The sequence below is a fragment of the Bos indicus x Bos taurus genome, chromosome 18 (genome assembly GCF_003369695.1).
Source record: "Bos indicus x Bos taurus breed Angus x Brahman F1 hybrid chromosome 18, Bos_hybrid_MaternalHap_v2.0, whole genome shotgun sequence".
Lineage (NCBI taxonomy): Eukaryota > Metazoa > Chordata > Mammalia > Artiodactyla > Bovidae > Bos > Bos indicus x Bos taurus.
The window spans coordinates 54,625,695-54,641,171 of NC_040093.1; the positions used below are offsets into that span (position 1 = coordinate 54,625,695).

At 53.2% G+C, this 15,477-nt stretch overlaps 1 protein-coding gene across 4 annotated transcripts in view; it reads right to left on the bottom strand.

Moving 5' to 3' along the window:
• KIAA0513 (KIAA0513 ortholog) overlaps nt 1-15,477 on the bottom strand; it is a 59,866-nt gene that overhangs the window by 12,170 nt on the left and 32,219 nt on the right. For all 4 annotated transcript variants that reach the window (XM_027513887.1, XM_027513888.1, XM_027513885.1 and 1 more), the window contains exons 2-8: nt 9,486-9,993; nt 7,463-7,562; nt 6,582-6,655; nt 3,442-3,512; nt 1,963-2,167; nt 1,584-1,624; nt 1,036-1,114 (exon numbers count right to left, since the gene is read on the bottom strand). In XM_027513887.1, coding sequence (XP_027369688.1) covers nt 1,036-1,114; nt 1,584-1,624; nt 1,963-2,167; nt 3,442-3,512; nt 6,582-6,655; nt 7,463-7,562; nt 9,486-9,814 — 899 coding nt within the window. In that variant the 5' untranslated portion in view covers nt 9,815-9,993. The remainder of the gene's footprint in view (nt 1-1,035; nt 1,115-1,583; nt 1,625-1,962; nt 2,168-3,441; nt 3,513-6,581; nt 6,656-7,462; nt 7,563-9,485; nt 9,994-15,477) is intronic.

Here is a 15,477-nt window from a genome sequence, read left to right on the forward strand (position 1 = left end):
TGTAATCCTCACGGGAGGGCAGCGTCTGACACCCTTCGGGTTCCAGAAGCTAATCTGCCTCCAACTTGTGAGTAAATAAAATAAAACACGTGGACAGAGAAGCTTTGGAGGGATGAGGGTGTGCTCACAGCACAGGGTGGGGTGTCCCCTGACCATGGGTCTCCCACTCCGTGGCCTTCGAGTGCGTACGTTATTTATATAGGTAAAACAGCTGGCTGCTGCTGCTGCGAAGTCGCTTCAGTAGTGTCCGACTCTGTGTGACCCCACAGACAGCAGCCCACCAGGCTCCTCTGTCCCTGGGATTCTCCAGGCAAAAATACTGGAGTGGGTTGCCATTTCCCTCTCCTAAAACAGCTGGACTAGGACATAATTCACATACCAGAAAACCCACACTCTTAAAGTCTACAGCTCAGGGGCTGGGTTGCGGTCTATTCATGGACTTGTGCAACTGTGCAACTATTACCACTATCTGTTTCTGGGACATTTCATCATCTCATTCCCTGCTTCCCCCGGATCCTGGCAACCACCAATCCACTCTGTCTCCAGGGCTTTGCCTCCTGGACACTTTATGTAAATACACTGCGTGGTCCTTTGGGTCTGGCTTTGGTCATTTGGCAGAATGTTTTCCAGGTCCACCCACACTGTGGCGGGTGTGGGCGCCCCATTGCTTTACGTAGCTGAGTAACAGCCCACAGTTTGTGCATCTGCATGGACGGACATCAGGTTGTTCCCACCTCTGGGCTCCTATGAACAGCGTGTCATGAACGTATGTGCACAGATTTTGCCTGAGTACCTGTTTTCAATTCTTTTGCTCATCTACCCAGGAGTAGAATTACTGGGTCATGGGGTAGAACTCTGTTTAACCTCTGAGGAACTGCCAGGTCGTCTTCCACAGTGGCTGCTGCCTCGGACAGTCCCACCAGCAGTGTATGAGGTTCTAATTTCCCCACATCCCCGCCAACACTCGCTATTGTTATTTCTAATGGGGACGCAGGCGCTGGCAGCTGCTGCCCTCCAGGTGGAGGGTGGCCTTACCAGATAGGCTGCTGCTTCAGGTGTGTGTACAGGTAGATCTTCTCTCCTTTCCTCTCCTCCTCCGGGCTGCACACAGTCACTGTGGGACGGGGAGGGAGACTTGAGCAGGGCAAACCGCCCCAGCAGCCCTCCCGGCAGGCCCCATGTGCCCCCAGAGTCACACAAACACGCAGGGGAAATTCCAGGGCCCACACTGAGGCCCACATCAGTAACGGCATGCTCAGGCCTGGCCCTGAGGACTCAGTCCAGGGAGGGTCCCAGGAACGGCTCCCCCACCCTGGAAACGGTCCTTGACATCCCTGGGATGAGAAGTTGGTCCCTAGAGAAGTGGTTTTTCCGTGGAAATTCAGTAAGAAATTACAGGCTGGAGCAGGAGCAACTGGAGAATCACACAGGACAGTGTCTCCTGCCATGGGGAGCTCGAGCCCCAGATGTGTGGTCACCTGCCCGGAGGGTTGCTGGTTCGCTGTGGACTGAACTAAGGCCCCGAGCGGCTGCAGTGGTGCCACCCGGGCGTCCACAGCCCTGGAGCCCAGGGAGGCACTCACCGGTCTTCCGCGGCTTCTCCTGGGGTCTGCCCTCTTCCTCCCTTGGGGAGAGAAACCACAGAAGTGACAAAACAACCCCCAACCCCCGGTTTCCCAAAGAACCCTTCAAGATTGCTTAAACAGGATTATGTACATGTGTACATTTGGGTGGTTTTCTGAAAGCATGTGCATGAAATCAATGCTACGTTCACCAATCGTTAGTCTTTTAGAACTGAGATGTGGAAAACTCTGGAGGGTGGGGAAACAGCTGCGCTTCCCAAGAGTGGCTCTCAGGCCCCAACAACAGCCGAGGAGGCTGAGGTGCTTCTACCACCAGGCCAGGGAGCAGCCTCCTGGTCACACTCGTGGTCAGGGAGGGGCGCACACGGGGCACACTCACTCGCTCCTCCTGGCTGGGGGCCCCTTGGGCTTGGTCTCCAGCCCGAAGAAGCCCTTGACATTCTCTGTCTTGGCCGATGTGTTCTTCAGCAGCCGCTCGGCAATGTCCTTCTTTTCTGCCAACCAGCTGTTGGCTGACTTCAGGTAGGAGTCGATGCTCCCAGTCGGCTTCTCCTTGGACTCTGTGGGGAGCGGGTGCGGTTTACCTGGAGGTGGGAGAGTAGGGATGAGAACCGACTGGAACCACAGAGGCTGGGTTCGCCGCCTCTGCCATCGCTGGACATGCTGATGGGAAGCAAGGGGCTCAGGGATGCCCTCGAGAAAGCACAGGGCCTGGGCCCCTGTGCTCTCAGATGGCCCCTAAGCACCTACTGTGTCCAGGTCAGCCAGGTGTCACCAGGGATGAAAGAGGAAACAGGCAGGGACCCAGCCCCGAAGAAGCACTGAGTCCAAAAGGCGGGTGTGCAGCGCACATAGGTAGAGGGTAGCACACAGAGTGTGCTGCGTGGCCGGGCTGGGCCTGAAACAGGAGGGTGTTGGGCACGGGAGATGGTAGAGGAGGGCAGCCAGGAGAAAGGAGGAATGTCCTTCCCCAAGGCCGCGTACCGACCAAGGTCCAGGCAGCCCCATAGGCCCAGGTTGCTCTCTCAGGCCAAAGGGCCCCAAGCTGAGGAGTCAAGCCAGCAGCTATAGCAGCGCAGAGGGTGGGGAGAGGGTGGGCAGTGCATAGCTGTCAAGGGGAGGACGGAGTTGAGACACAAGGAAGGGGATGCTAGAGTGAACCCACGGTGCCAGTGCTGCCCTGACCCAGCTCCAGCCCCTGGAGCTCCCAGAAGCCCTCTCCTTGAGGAGGCCTGAACAAGTGTCTGTGGTTGCAGCTCAAGGAGCTTACCAGGGGAGCCCTCCAGCTGCGATGCACTGGGAGGCCCCAGGGCCACGAGCCAGCACAGGTCAACCTGCCCTCTGCTCAGAGGCAGCTCCAGCCCACAACCCAGCTGCTCCTCTTCACCCTTGTCACAGCTGACCCTGCATTCACGTTCACCCGGAACATGAGACCTGCACATCCTCACACCAGCCATCCGGCATCCACCCTGAAACATCCTGCCCCGTGTGTCCACCTTCTCGTTTCCTCACAGCTGGACCCTCAGCCTCCCGACCCATGCTGTGGGCCCTTCTCCTCCTGTTCCAGGAGCCTCCCTCTTCCTCGTCCCTATCCTAACACCAGCTCCCTTTGTTTTCTGGACACCCCGCAGCTTTGCCTTAAGAAATCCCCACCTGGGGACTTCCCTGGAGTTCCAGTGATAAAGATTCTGTGCTTTCACTGCAGGGGCTGCGGGTTCGATCCCTGGTCAGGGAAGTAAGATCCCACATGCTACGCAGTGCAGCCAAAAAGTAAAAACTAAGTAAAAAAGAAATCTCCACTCGATGGGCGTTGGAAGGTGAGGGTCTGCCCTCCCCGTGAGCCGCGCTGGGGCCTCACCGATGTGGTAGTAGGTGAAGCACATGGTCATGAGGTTCTTGGCGGGCCCGAAGTCGTCCATCTGGTGACACCTGAAATGAGAAGAGCGGTAACTGGCTAACGGGTCCTCCCACCCGCTTCCCTCTGCACCTTCCTGAGAGGACCAGCATACTCACAGGCACGTCTGTTACCTCACCCACCTGATGCTCTGGAGAAGCCACAGAAAGAGCTCCCCGAGTCCAGGGACACGGCCTGGGAGAAGGTCTGATTCTGGGTGGGAAGGCCCTCGCCATCCAGCTACCAGGCCTCTTTCACTGTCAAGGTGGGACAGCCAGGGCCCAGGAAGCTCGACCCCGCCCCAAAGGGCAGCCCCAGAACTGGAGGCTGGGCCTCGCATCTCAGGCCTATATCTGCGTCTGGCCCTACTTCTCGGGAAGGAGCATGGGCTTGGGTGATACGCAGACGTGGGCAGCACCAGGACCACCTGGAGAGCGTGTTAGGATGTGGATTGCTGGGTCCACCCTGGAGTCTCTGGGTCATCAGGTTTCACGCAGGGCCCAAGAACATGCATTTCTAACAAACTGCCTTGGGAGGCTGATGTTCTGAGGCTCCTGGCCCAGAGACAGCACTTTGAGAATGACTAGGAATATGAATACCTACCTACCCTATACCACTTGCTGAAAATCAAAGTAATCAATTACATACCAGAGCCTGCACTAGGCTAGAAGATGTCCTACAAATGTAAAGGACTGTACTTACTATATTGAGAGTATGAGATACACATGGATCCATTCAACTTAGCAAACAAAAAAAGGGGAAAAAACTTCAAAAACAGGACCTGCCTGCCCCTGGCAATCTGTAGTTGCAAAGCTATAAGGATGTCCACTGCTGCTGCTGCTAAGTCGCTTCAGTCGTGTCCAACTCTGTGCGACCCCATAGATGGCAGCCCACCAGGCTCCCCCGTCCCTGGGATTCTCCAGGCAAGAACACTGGAGTGGTCTGCCATTTCCTTCTCCAATGCATGAAAGTGAAAAGCGAAAGTGAAGTCACTCAGTCATGTCTGACTCTTAACGACCCCATGGACTGCAGCCTACCAGGCTCCTCCATCCATGGGATTTTCCAGGCAAAAGTACTGGAGTGGGGTGCCATTGCCTTCTCTGGATGTCTACTGCAGTACCATGAATTAGAGAAGAAAAGGAGGAATCAGCTAAAGCCCGTTAACAGGGCAGGTGCTGAGTAAATCTTGGTATAGTCAGGCATTCATATATTACAACACCTCATAGCCATGACAGATGCAGCACTGGAATGCAAACGCACGGGACTGCATTTTTAGAAGAAGTATATCCTTGCTGGTGCGTGCATTATTAAGAGTGGGGTTATCACTAGGAGATGGACCAGAAGTGAGAGAGCCGTTCCGTTTCCTCTTAGGCTTCTGTGTCTTTCCATTCTGTCCCTTCATGCACTTTCTTTCCTGTTTAGTTTTTCACTTCAGATAAGCATTACTTCAAAAAAGAAAATCAACAGACATTATCTAAATAGTGGGATGCTACTACTACTACTAAGTCACTTCAGTCGTGTCCGACTCTGTGTGACCCCAGAGATGGCAGCCCACCAGGCTCCCCCGTCCCTGGGATTCTCCAGGCAAGAACACTGGAGTGGGTTGCCATTTCCTTCTCCAATGCATGAAAGTGAAAAGTGAAAGGGAACTCGCTCAGTCATGTCTGACTCTTCGCGATCCCATGGACTGCAGCCTACCAGGCTCCTCTGTCCATGGGATTTTCCAGGCAAGAGTACTGGAGTGGGTTGCCGTTGCCTTTTCTGAAACAATAGGATGAGGGCCACTTTATCATTTAACATAAAAATAATCCAATAAATCTAAAAAGCTACATTTCTAGAAATATTTTTTGCAACCATAAAAAAATATATGCTCACAAACAAAGTCATGGAAGGAGTCTGTGTTTAAAATTTAACTCCCCCAACCACCCAGTGTACTTATTTAAGGAATAATTGAAAGAAAAATGGAGAATCAGATAAGCATGTTATCATACGGGGCATACCATATATGACACTATCTATAAAAAGTATACATTCATGAAAGTTCCTATAGATACAAATGTCTGGAGGTTGAAGTGTCCTCAGGGCAGGAGAGTGTGCTGACCCCTGACCTCCTGGGGCTGCTCTGTGCAGCTCCCGACGCACCCCCAGAGAGTGTGGGCCCTCGACTCCCTCCACAAGGCCTCTCCACCCAGGCCAGCTCCCAGACCTGGATTCCTCCTGAGCACACCCGGAACTTAGCACATTCCGAGCAAGTGTAAGAAAAACAGGGGCTCCTTTCTTTTGGCAATTTTCCTCCAGTCCATGCCCTGTGTTCATGGGGAAGAGAAAAAGGTGGGGAGACACGGGAAAGTGGCTACAGCCTAAGCCACAGACCAGGACCTGCTCCAAGGCCACACTGAGTTGATGGGGGCAAGTGGGTTTAAATGACGGTCAGATCAGAGTCAGGGCTTCCCTCTGTCCCCAGTTTCCCATGCACCCACCCCATGATTAAAGTCACTGCTTAGTTACCCCCAGGCAGACATGGCTCCTCCCGTTCATACTGCGGAGGGCATGTCCAGGGCGTCTGAATCAGGTCAAGAGTCCTAGAGCCCCAGGCCTCAGGAGCAGGAGCCCCACGAGTCATCGGCCAGCCTCCACAGCCACACGTTGGCGGGGGGCTTCCTCCCCAGCCCACATGGTTCAGGACACCCTCTGAGACAAAAGGCCCCAGCAGTGCCTCACTAGGACTCCGGGCAGGTGACATTATCCAGCCATCTCATTAGTGGGTGGTGAGAGTGTACAGCATGTCACTATAGGAAGTCCAGAGAACCCCGATCTGGGCTGGAGGAGGGCAGGGAGGGCCGTGGAATCACAGCCTGTTTCCAGACAGGCAGGGGGGACTGACTCACACCCAGCTGTGGCCCTCTCCCCTCCTGCCGGTGGGGGGGACTGTGCACTCTCCCGCGAGATGCTGGTCACGACTCCTAGCAGAGGCTGGGGAGCGCCAGAGCAACTGAGCTCACGACGCATGTGTGGGGCCGGTACTCATGACTGGGGTCTCTTGGGCGGGGATAGAGGAAAGATGAGCAGTTAGGACGGAGGCTCTGAGCTGCGATATCACTTACTCAAACAGGACCACCGCGAAGGACTGCACCAGGCGGTAGAAGGTGGGCTCCGAGACGCACTTGGAGTTGCAGCGCTGTCCAGGAAGAGGGCAGACAGTCAGGCAGCCGCTGGCAGGGCTGTATTCAGCTCAGAGGGGCTGCAGGTTCACCACAGTGTCTCCAAGTGCCGGGCATCTCTAAATGCAGCCCTACTCGAGCCCTGCACGAGCCCTGCTCCACAAAAACCCGGACTCAGCGAAGGGCTGCCCTGCCCCCAGACTGCCCCACATCATTCCCTGTGTCTCTTTGTGAGATTTTAAAAGCTAGGAACTTCACCCGCTCACCCACACATATGCAACCCCAAGGTGGCAAGGCTGGCTATTTTTTGGATGGGGGATTTATGGGCAGTTTTTCTACTTTTGCTTACCAGCATTTTCTAATTTTTCTTGTAAGAATAAATTAGTTGTGATAAAAAAATACTTTTTAAAAAATTTTATTATCAGAGCATAATTGCTTTGCAAAGTTATGTTAGTAAAAAGTACTTTAAAAACTAAGAACTTCATCCATTTTACAGGAAAAACAAAAAAAGAACCTGTTGGCTATTTATAAAACTTCTCATCGGAGCTAACACGGCTGTCATTGTCTTAAATACTTTATCTTTATGAAAACTGAATGTTGTGGGTTCTTTAATAAAAACACGCAGGGACACAGCCTACGTGCTTGTCTTTAAAAAGACGAACATATCTGGAATTTCATGTGGCTGAGAGGCCAGGCTGCATCTTCCACTATTTTAAAAAGGCCTTTTCGAAACATTTCTAGATGAGTTTCACATGTTTTTCCTGTGGGGTTGTTTCTCCTGAGCAGGTGGGCTGCCCCACCCCACAGCCCTGTCACCCCCTTACCTGGGCGCTCACATACCGGGCAAACCATTCCCGGCCTTTCCCATTCTCACTGCTGCAGTACTCGCCAAACTTGGCTTTCTCCTCCTGGTCCAAGTCCTCCCTGCAGAAGAGGGCAGAGGGGAAAGACAGGAAAGCTTTAATCCTCTGGAACTAAAAGGACTACAGTCGGGGAAGAGGAAGGACAGGAAACCCTAAGTGCAGGCGACGCTGGACCCCGGATCCCCATCCTCGCCTCGGCTCCCCGATGGTACTGCACTCCATCAAGTGCAGAGGCACGTCCCAGCCTCTGGGCAACCCCGAGAGGAAATGGGGTTATTGCTGTTTCCAGGATGAGGAGCCTGGCTCAAGGATCAGACACAACTGGGGAACAGCAAGCAGAGCCCCATCTAGACTTCCTGGCTCCAAAGCCCATGAGACTGCCCGTCTCAGTGAGGTTTGGGCACTCACAAGGTCCACAAGCCTCTGACAGCTGGGCTCTCCAACTCACCCGACTTCCCCTCATCTTTAGAGCTGATGAGGTATGGAGCCACCCACTGGAGTTAAGAATTCCTAACCTGCTCAGTTTCAGTATGACATATGGAGCCCATGGTCTGATGCCCCTCCAGCCATCAGAGGGCCTCGTTGCTTATTCCACTCACTTCTGAAGGGCCAGTCTGCTCTCTGATGCTCCCCGGCTCTGTGTGTGAGGGGTGAAGATCGGAGAGGGGGCCTCAGGCCTGCGAGTCACCACCCCCAGGGTGGACAACATGCTCACCTGATCTAAACCACTTCTAATCACCTTAGTTGGTGAGGGGGGCAGTACTCTACCTCCAATCTAATGACTAAAATAGGGTAGCAGAAGGCTGAAGGTCAATTGGCTTTTACAATTTCGTTTATTTAAGGTTTCATAGAAAACATCTTGGCCTCATTGATCCCAAAATACCAACACCAGATGAAATGTGAGAATTTGCCAGGCATGTGCATGCAGCTTTGGAATGACTGCTCTTGACAAGGCATCTGACTCAGTTGTCCAGGTCCCATACTGCCCACAGACAGGCTGCCACAAATCGAACTGGCCTTCCTGGCAAGTCAGTGAGCTTCTGAGCTTTCTCCCCTTTTCATTAACTGGGTGTACTTGGAGAAAGCTGACTAATTTCAGTGTGAGTCAAACAAAATAAGTAGGAAGCCATCTACTGCTCTCCCAGAATGCACTCAAAATCACACATAAAAGCATTTGGGGGATGGACAATTATTAGGATGCTAATAAACTCTTTCCCTCTCCAATCGCAGAGAAAACTGAGCCACATCTGCAAGAGGTGGAAATCACCCTGCCAGTCAACCACTGAGGGGCTAAAGCACACAGGAAACAAATCCTGGCTGTGTGCGGTCAACAGGCAGAAATCCTTCTTATGCTGTAACGAAGCTGGAAAAGGGGCCCTTTGGCCAGAGCTCCTCAGGCCACAACATGTGCCCACCTCAGAGGCCTTGTTAAAATGCAGATTCTGACTCAGTGGGTCGGCTGGGGCCCAGGACTCTGCGTTTCTAACAATCCCATGGTGCTGATGCTGTGGATCCTGAGGAGGGACCTTCAGCATTTCACGTGCTGCTGTGCAAAGATGTAAGACCAGCATCGAGACCTGAGGCCAGAACTGACCCCGTGTTTCCCTTTCCCCTGCTGAGCTGGTAACAGCTGTGAAACAGATTCCCAGGTCCAGCCTCTACTTCCGTGCAGCTATCAATGCTCCTGGTTCAAACCGTCAGGAGCCACCAGAGCGAGGCAGGGGAAAGGTGCGAGGGCAAGTCCCCATCCTAGCAGCTCTGTCAGGGTTACCAAGAGGATTGGTACCTGAAACCTTCTGGCCTTGCAGCACCCCTAATTCACTGTCAGCTACAACACTTGGAAGGCATGCCCATGGGGGCTCACCTCAGATGCAGAGGAAGCAAAGCCAAGCCCTGAGCGGGGGGATCTTCCCAAGGGGGTCTGCAGGCAGCGGGTGGGGCTGAGCCCAGGAGGTGCCAGCCGCGGGTGAGGGCTGGGGCTTACCCTCCAGAGAAGATCTTCTCCACGTAGCCGCGCATGAACTCGCGGAGCTCCAGCGGCTCCTCGTCCTTGGCCGAGTCTGCGCTCTGGTTGGAGGAGAAGGATTCGTTGGAGGAGGAGCGGCGGTACTGGCCCCAGGACGGGTGAGAGGGAGACTCGCCCATGTCGTTCTCGCTGTCCGCGGACTCCGTGGTCTCGCTCTCCGAGGCGCCCTCTCCTGGGGAGCTATCCCCATCCTGCAGCTTCGGGGGCGGCGCCTCCAGCGGCGAGGAGGCAGACGGCTGGGCCCCAAAGTCAATCAGCGAGCCCACAGGGACCTCGGGGGCCTCCATGGCTCAGGCCGGGGGCTGCGAACCAGGACGTCGGGTGGGGAGGCTGGGGTACGGGGCTCCCAGGTGCGTCAGCAGTAGCCCGAGGCTGAGCGGGAGCTCGCCGGGCGCATGTGCGCTGCTTGGGAGCTGCTGGCCGCTGGGACCGACTCCTCCAGATGGCCCAGGGGGCCCTAAGGCATCTGTAATGGAAGCAGAGACACATCATCGTTCTCACCATGAGAGCTTCCCAACTTAGATGAAGGAATTAGGGCACTCCTGCCCCATCAGAAGAAGCTCCCAACTTCCAGAATTTGGGCCAGCTCTCTGCTGATGTCCTCTGCTGCTCCCTCACCATTAAACATCCGCCATACGATGGTCAAACAGCGAACAAACACACCGATCAGGCTTTCTCCAGACTAAGCAAGCAGACCTCAAGAGGGGCTGCTCCCGCTGGCCCGCTCCCCACTCCAGCTGACCAGGCCGAGGCCGATAAAACCAGAAATCACCCGCCACGGGCTGTCGCTAGATCAGCAGCCATGGAAGACGGTGTCCTCAGGCGCAGGCTACGCACATGGGCTCCTCACCTCCAAGGCCCGAGGCTCACCCTTCCCGGTCCCCTTCTCAGCTTTTGCCGACTGAAGACCCAGGGCCTCCCTGGCTGTCACACGTGGGGTCATCATGACCCCTCAAACCCTTCCATGGTTTCTAAGGGGCATTTGCCAACCAGACCCACCTCCTCCTCCCTGCCCGCTCCCTGCACCAGGGCCACCCTGGACAACGGCACCCACCTCCTGCTGCCCATCCTTCTGACCCTTAGGCTGAGTGGTCCTCTCCTTTCCCCTCCATCTTCCTCGCCCCACCGGGAATTCTATTCATCCCTCTAGACTTGGCTGAGTACCACCTCTTCACAGACCCTTTGCTCAAACCCTGTGCAATCTATTTACTGATTCCTGTGTGGCCACACTGGAACTTTACTGACACTCATTTAATAAGTCTCCTTGTTTGACAGATAGATATTAGTATTCCTGCTTACCCCACTAAAGTATAATCCCCTGAGGGGTGGACCATGCCTCAGCCACCTTTGTAGCAATACGCGAGCACCCGGCACAGTTCAGTTCAGTTCAGTCCCTCAGTCGTGTCCAACTCTGCAACCCCATGAACCGCAGCACGCCAGGCCTCCCTGTCCACCACCAACTCCTGGAGTCCACCCAAACACATGTCCATTGAGTCTGTGATGCCATCCAACCATCTCATCCTCTGTCGTCCCCTTCTCCTCCTGCCCTCAATCTTTCCCAGCATCAGGGTCTTTTCGAAAGAGTCAGCTCTTCACATCAGGTGGCCAAAGTACTGGAGTTTCAGCTTCAACATCAGTCCTTCCAATGAACACCCAGGACTAATCTCCTTTAGGATGGACTGGTTGGATCTCCTTGCAGTCCACGGGACTCTCACGAGTCTTCTCCAACACCACAGTTCAAAAGTATCAGTTCTTCATTGCTCAGCTTTCTTTATAGTCCAACTCTCACATCCATACATGACCACTGGAAAAACCATAGCCTTGACTAGACGGGCCTTTGTGGACAAAGTAATGTCTCTGCTTTTTACTATGCTGCCCGGGACAGAGTCCTAACTAAGTGTCCACTGTATGTTTGCTGGATGGATGACCAGACCTGACTGTGAACATGCGCCGGGAGTCGGGAAGCTGATGATGCAGGCAGAACTGGGATTAGGATCTCTGCTTCTAACCAGGTCTCCACCAGTCAGTTCAGGGGTCACCTGCCAGTTCTGGGGTGCCTCCCCAGTGACAAGACAGGAGCCCTCCTGATATGAGTCCACCTTGATCCTGGGCCCCTGTCCCTGTCCTCTGCCTCTACAGATCCCAAATATCTAAGACAACACCTGGCAGAGAGGTGGCTTCCCGTACCGTACAACTAACGTATCTTGTGAGGCAATTCAGTATCAAAACTGCATTTACTGCCTCTTAAGAGCTTAATGTCCATGGATCGATTACGGGCTCCTCCAAATTCCCCAGCCCAGGATATTTTCATATGTCCTGAGTCAGAAGGATGGGATGGCTGCCTCCCTGTCAATACAGAGGCAACAGCCCCCTTCAGGAGAGTCCTACAAAGACTGCCTTGGTTCAAAAAAGAGATACAGCATGAATCCCAGCTCGAAAGAACTTTCTGGGCCAGAAGAACAACACAAAGTGTGCAGAGAGTCTGAGACTATGGAGCAGTGGGCTGGGGTCGGGCCAGCCCCAGGCACTTCGTGCCAGCAGGGCGGGTGAGCTGTGGCCTCTGCTCCCTGGGCCGGGGCCTGGTCAGAGACATCAAGGGCAGGGGAGGGCTCTAAGGTCCTTCGGACAACCATGCTCTCAGCTCTCCAAAGAAGAGAAGATCACGCCTATAACGACTCAACAGATGTTAAAAATGGAAAATCACACTACTAGGGAAAATGTGTGCAGCTACTATGATAAGAAAAATTGAGTTAATTATACTTATGTGAGAAATTCACCCAAATCCAATTTTTAAAAATCTATAACACTACTCAATTAGGCAAGGCATACAAAAGGAAGTTATTAAATTCTTAGACAATTCTTCAACCCATACTAATAACCACACATATAGACAGGCAAATCAAAACAATTAGGTACCAGCTTACACTACAACGTAAGCAAAAATTAGAAAACTATAAATTTTCAAAGCAGATGAGATTATAATAAAACTAATATTTTCAAACAATTCCAGCAACAGGGATAAAATTAATAAGACTTTAGAAAGCAATTTCAATAATTTTTAATTTTCTTTCCTCTGATCCAAGAATTCAAATGCTTGAAATTTATTCTAGGAAAGTAATCCCAAACAGAAAAAACAGTTATGTGGTCTGTAACAGTATTTATAATCCTCATAAATTAGGGGAGAAATCTAAATACAGTGAAGTGGCAAATAAAATCTAACAACTTGGTGCAATGGTAATCAGTGTATGATGCAATTAGAAGAATTCACTTTATACTCACATAAACAAATATTCTACAATCAACAAACGTTTACTAAATCCTATTGCATGCCAACCTCTGTTCTGGGTGCTAGAAATACTGAAGTGAATGAGTTTTAATTGTACTATAATTACAATCACGTCCACGTATGGAAAAGGACTGAAAAAGCAGACAGAAATGTATAATATGACAGTGCTGGCACTGAGAGCTCCCTTTTTTATTTTGCTATCATTAACCATGTAGTTTACAATGAATAAAAATTCAGAGGAAAAGGAAACAAGTATCTTGACACATTTCAGGATTCAGTCTGAAGGCTGCATCTTTTACCAAAGTAGAACCCGACAGCACAGAAGGGCAAGATCAGACCCTACTGTCACGGCTATTTCTGGTCAGGCCCGAGGCGCTTTCAGAGGCTGGTGGGAGCTCTCCTAGCGCCTTTCTAGCTTGGAAATTCGGGGCGTGCATGAGTCATTTTTTCCCAGAAGCCTCCTCGGTGGGCTCAGGAAGGAGGGGACAGGGTGAGGGGCCTGGCCCTGCAGGAGAGGAAGCAGAGGTGCAGGAGGGTCCTGGGTGCCATGCGGGCACCACGGGCTGCAGGGTGCAGGCCCCTCTGCCCGGGAATCTCTTCTCTCAACCAAACCTGCTCCCAGGGCTGAGATGCAGATGAAGCAGCCGCTTATGCTGAGGGCCTTGGAAGTACCCCACCCCCTTCCTTCTGGAAGGGAACAGAATTATGGGCCTCCATCCAGGACAAGGTGACGGTCACTCTCAACACACCAGGATCACACACCTCACTCAACTCCTGTGATCTCCAGCTAGAGAATGCAGAGGAAGTGGGCCCAGGGGTACCGACCACACTGTCCCCAGGTAGGGCCAGCCAGGGGTTATCGCTAAGGTTTATGGGCCCAGTGGGATCAGACCTAAAGAACTTTCTCTCTCAAAGTGCTGAAATCCACTTCATGAAATCTTCTATTTTATTTCAAAATACCTCTGGGCTAAAGAAGACATGTCCTCAGGTTGTATTCAATCCCTCTGCTTTGTCCTGCCTACAAGAAGGACCCCAGACCCACTCCAGGGCCACAGGTCTGGGTTTTAAATCAGAGTGGAATCTCTGCAAATAACATTGATACTAAAAATGCCTTCTACAGACTTGCAGCCAAATGGACCTTCCTGCAACTGCATCCTCACAATTCGCCTCTTAGGCCCTAGAGCAGAAGCCTCTACCAACCAACTGAGTGAACCAAACTAGACTAAAATCCTAAGTCAGCCTATGGCTCTAAGAGGAACCTTCTTCAGACTCGGGGTCAGAGAAGTGGATATCTGAGCCGAGATGGAAGACTCATAAGAACCCATAAGACTCTAGGGTCTTCTGAGCAGAAGACAGTGTCTTAGGGGAAGGAAGAGCCCACACAGGGGACCTAGGCAGCCATGACTTTGGAAAGTTCCAGACAAGGGAAGGCTAAGGAGGGAAGAGGTTGGTAGGGTGGAGGGGGCTGCAGATACCAGGACCCTGGGTTGGGTGCTCAGGGTGACTGGCAGGTAGCCATGGCAGCAGTGTAGAACAAGAGCAAGCGGGCCAGGGGAGGTGGGTGCGGTGGGCGCGTTCTTCCAGGAGCTTTCCTGACCTCATGCGCCCCCCCACCCCTGCGTCCCACTGTGGCAGGAACTCGGAAGCCTTCTGTGGCTGCAGACCACATCTTCTGGGGCTTTGCTCAAACCCTGATTTCCCCGCACCCAGGGCATCTGGAGCGAGCACTTCTCCAGCCGGCTGGCCCAGGGCAAGCACACAGGCTCCTGGGGGCAGGGGAGACTCCAGAACCTTCTGTAGCTCTCCCCTGCCATCCGTCTCAGGCAGCTCCCTCTCCTCCAGTGCCCCTGAGCCACCAGAGGTGTGGCATCTCCCACCAGAAGAGGCAGCAAGCCTTGCTGACCGGCACCGAGGACACGCTGGCTCCTGCTCCCTCCATGCCGCCCACCCCGCCTCTCACAGCATCAGGGACTCGAGGCTGGGGGGCGGGGAAGCAGTGGGCCCCCTGCACGTGGTTAGGGAGTGACCAGGCACGGAGTCCAAGCTCGGGTCAGTGTCGAGCCCAGGCTCTCTATCACTACGTGGTCCCTACAGGGGCCTCTCCGATCCTCTCCTGTGGGTCAGTCACCCTCCCAAATCTACACCATGGCCTAGAAGGTAGGCCCAGGGACACTCTTGTCAAATGCCCTCCCTGCCCCGGAGCAGAGAACCATGCAGGTCTTCACTGCACTTGCTAGATGGCTTCTCCCCTGCAGTCAGTCAAGCTTGCTTGAGGAGATTATTTCAGGGTTTCCCCTTTATCATAAAGATAACTTAGAGAAAGATCTGGAAACACAAGAGGAGGAAGAAAAAGCTGATCCCACCATGCCAACAAAACCCCACCTGCATCTGCACGGCTGCTCTCCTTGGTCTTGGTCAACAGGAAAACTCCTTTCCTACCACTGCAATGTCGAGAGAAATCCAGATGTGCGTCCTGCACCTAGCAGGGGCAACCCCTCCCGTGACAGCTGCAAACCTGCAGGTGACCCCAGTGAAGATGGTCTTATCCAGTCCCCTGAGGGGTGTCTTATTTCAAACAGACCTCACGGAAGGTCAACTGACAGTCTGGGTTTGGCTGTAGGGACAAGGGGAGGGCAGACAGGCCCCTCCCTGAGGTTTCTGGTC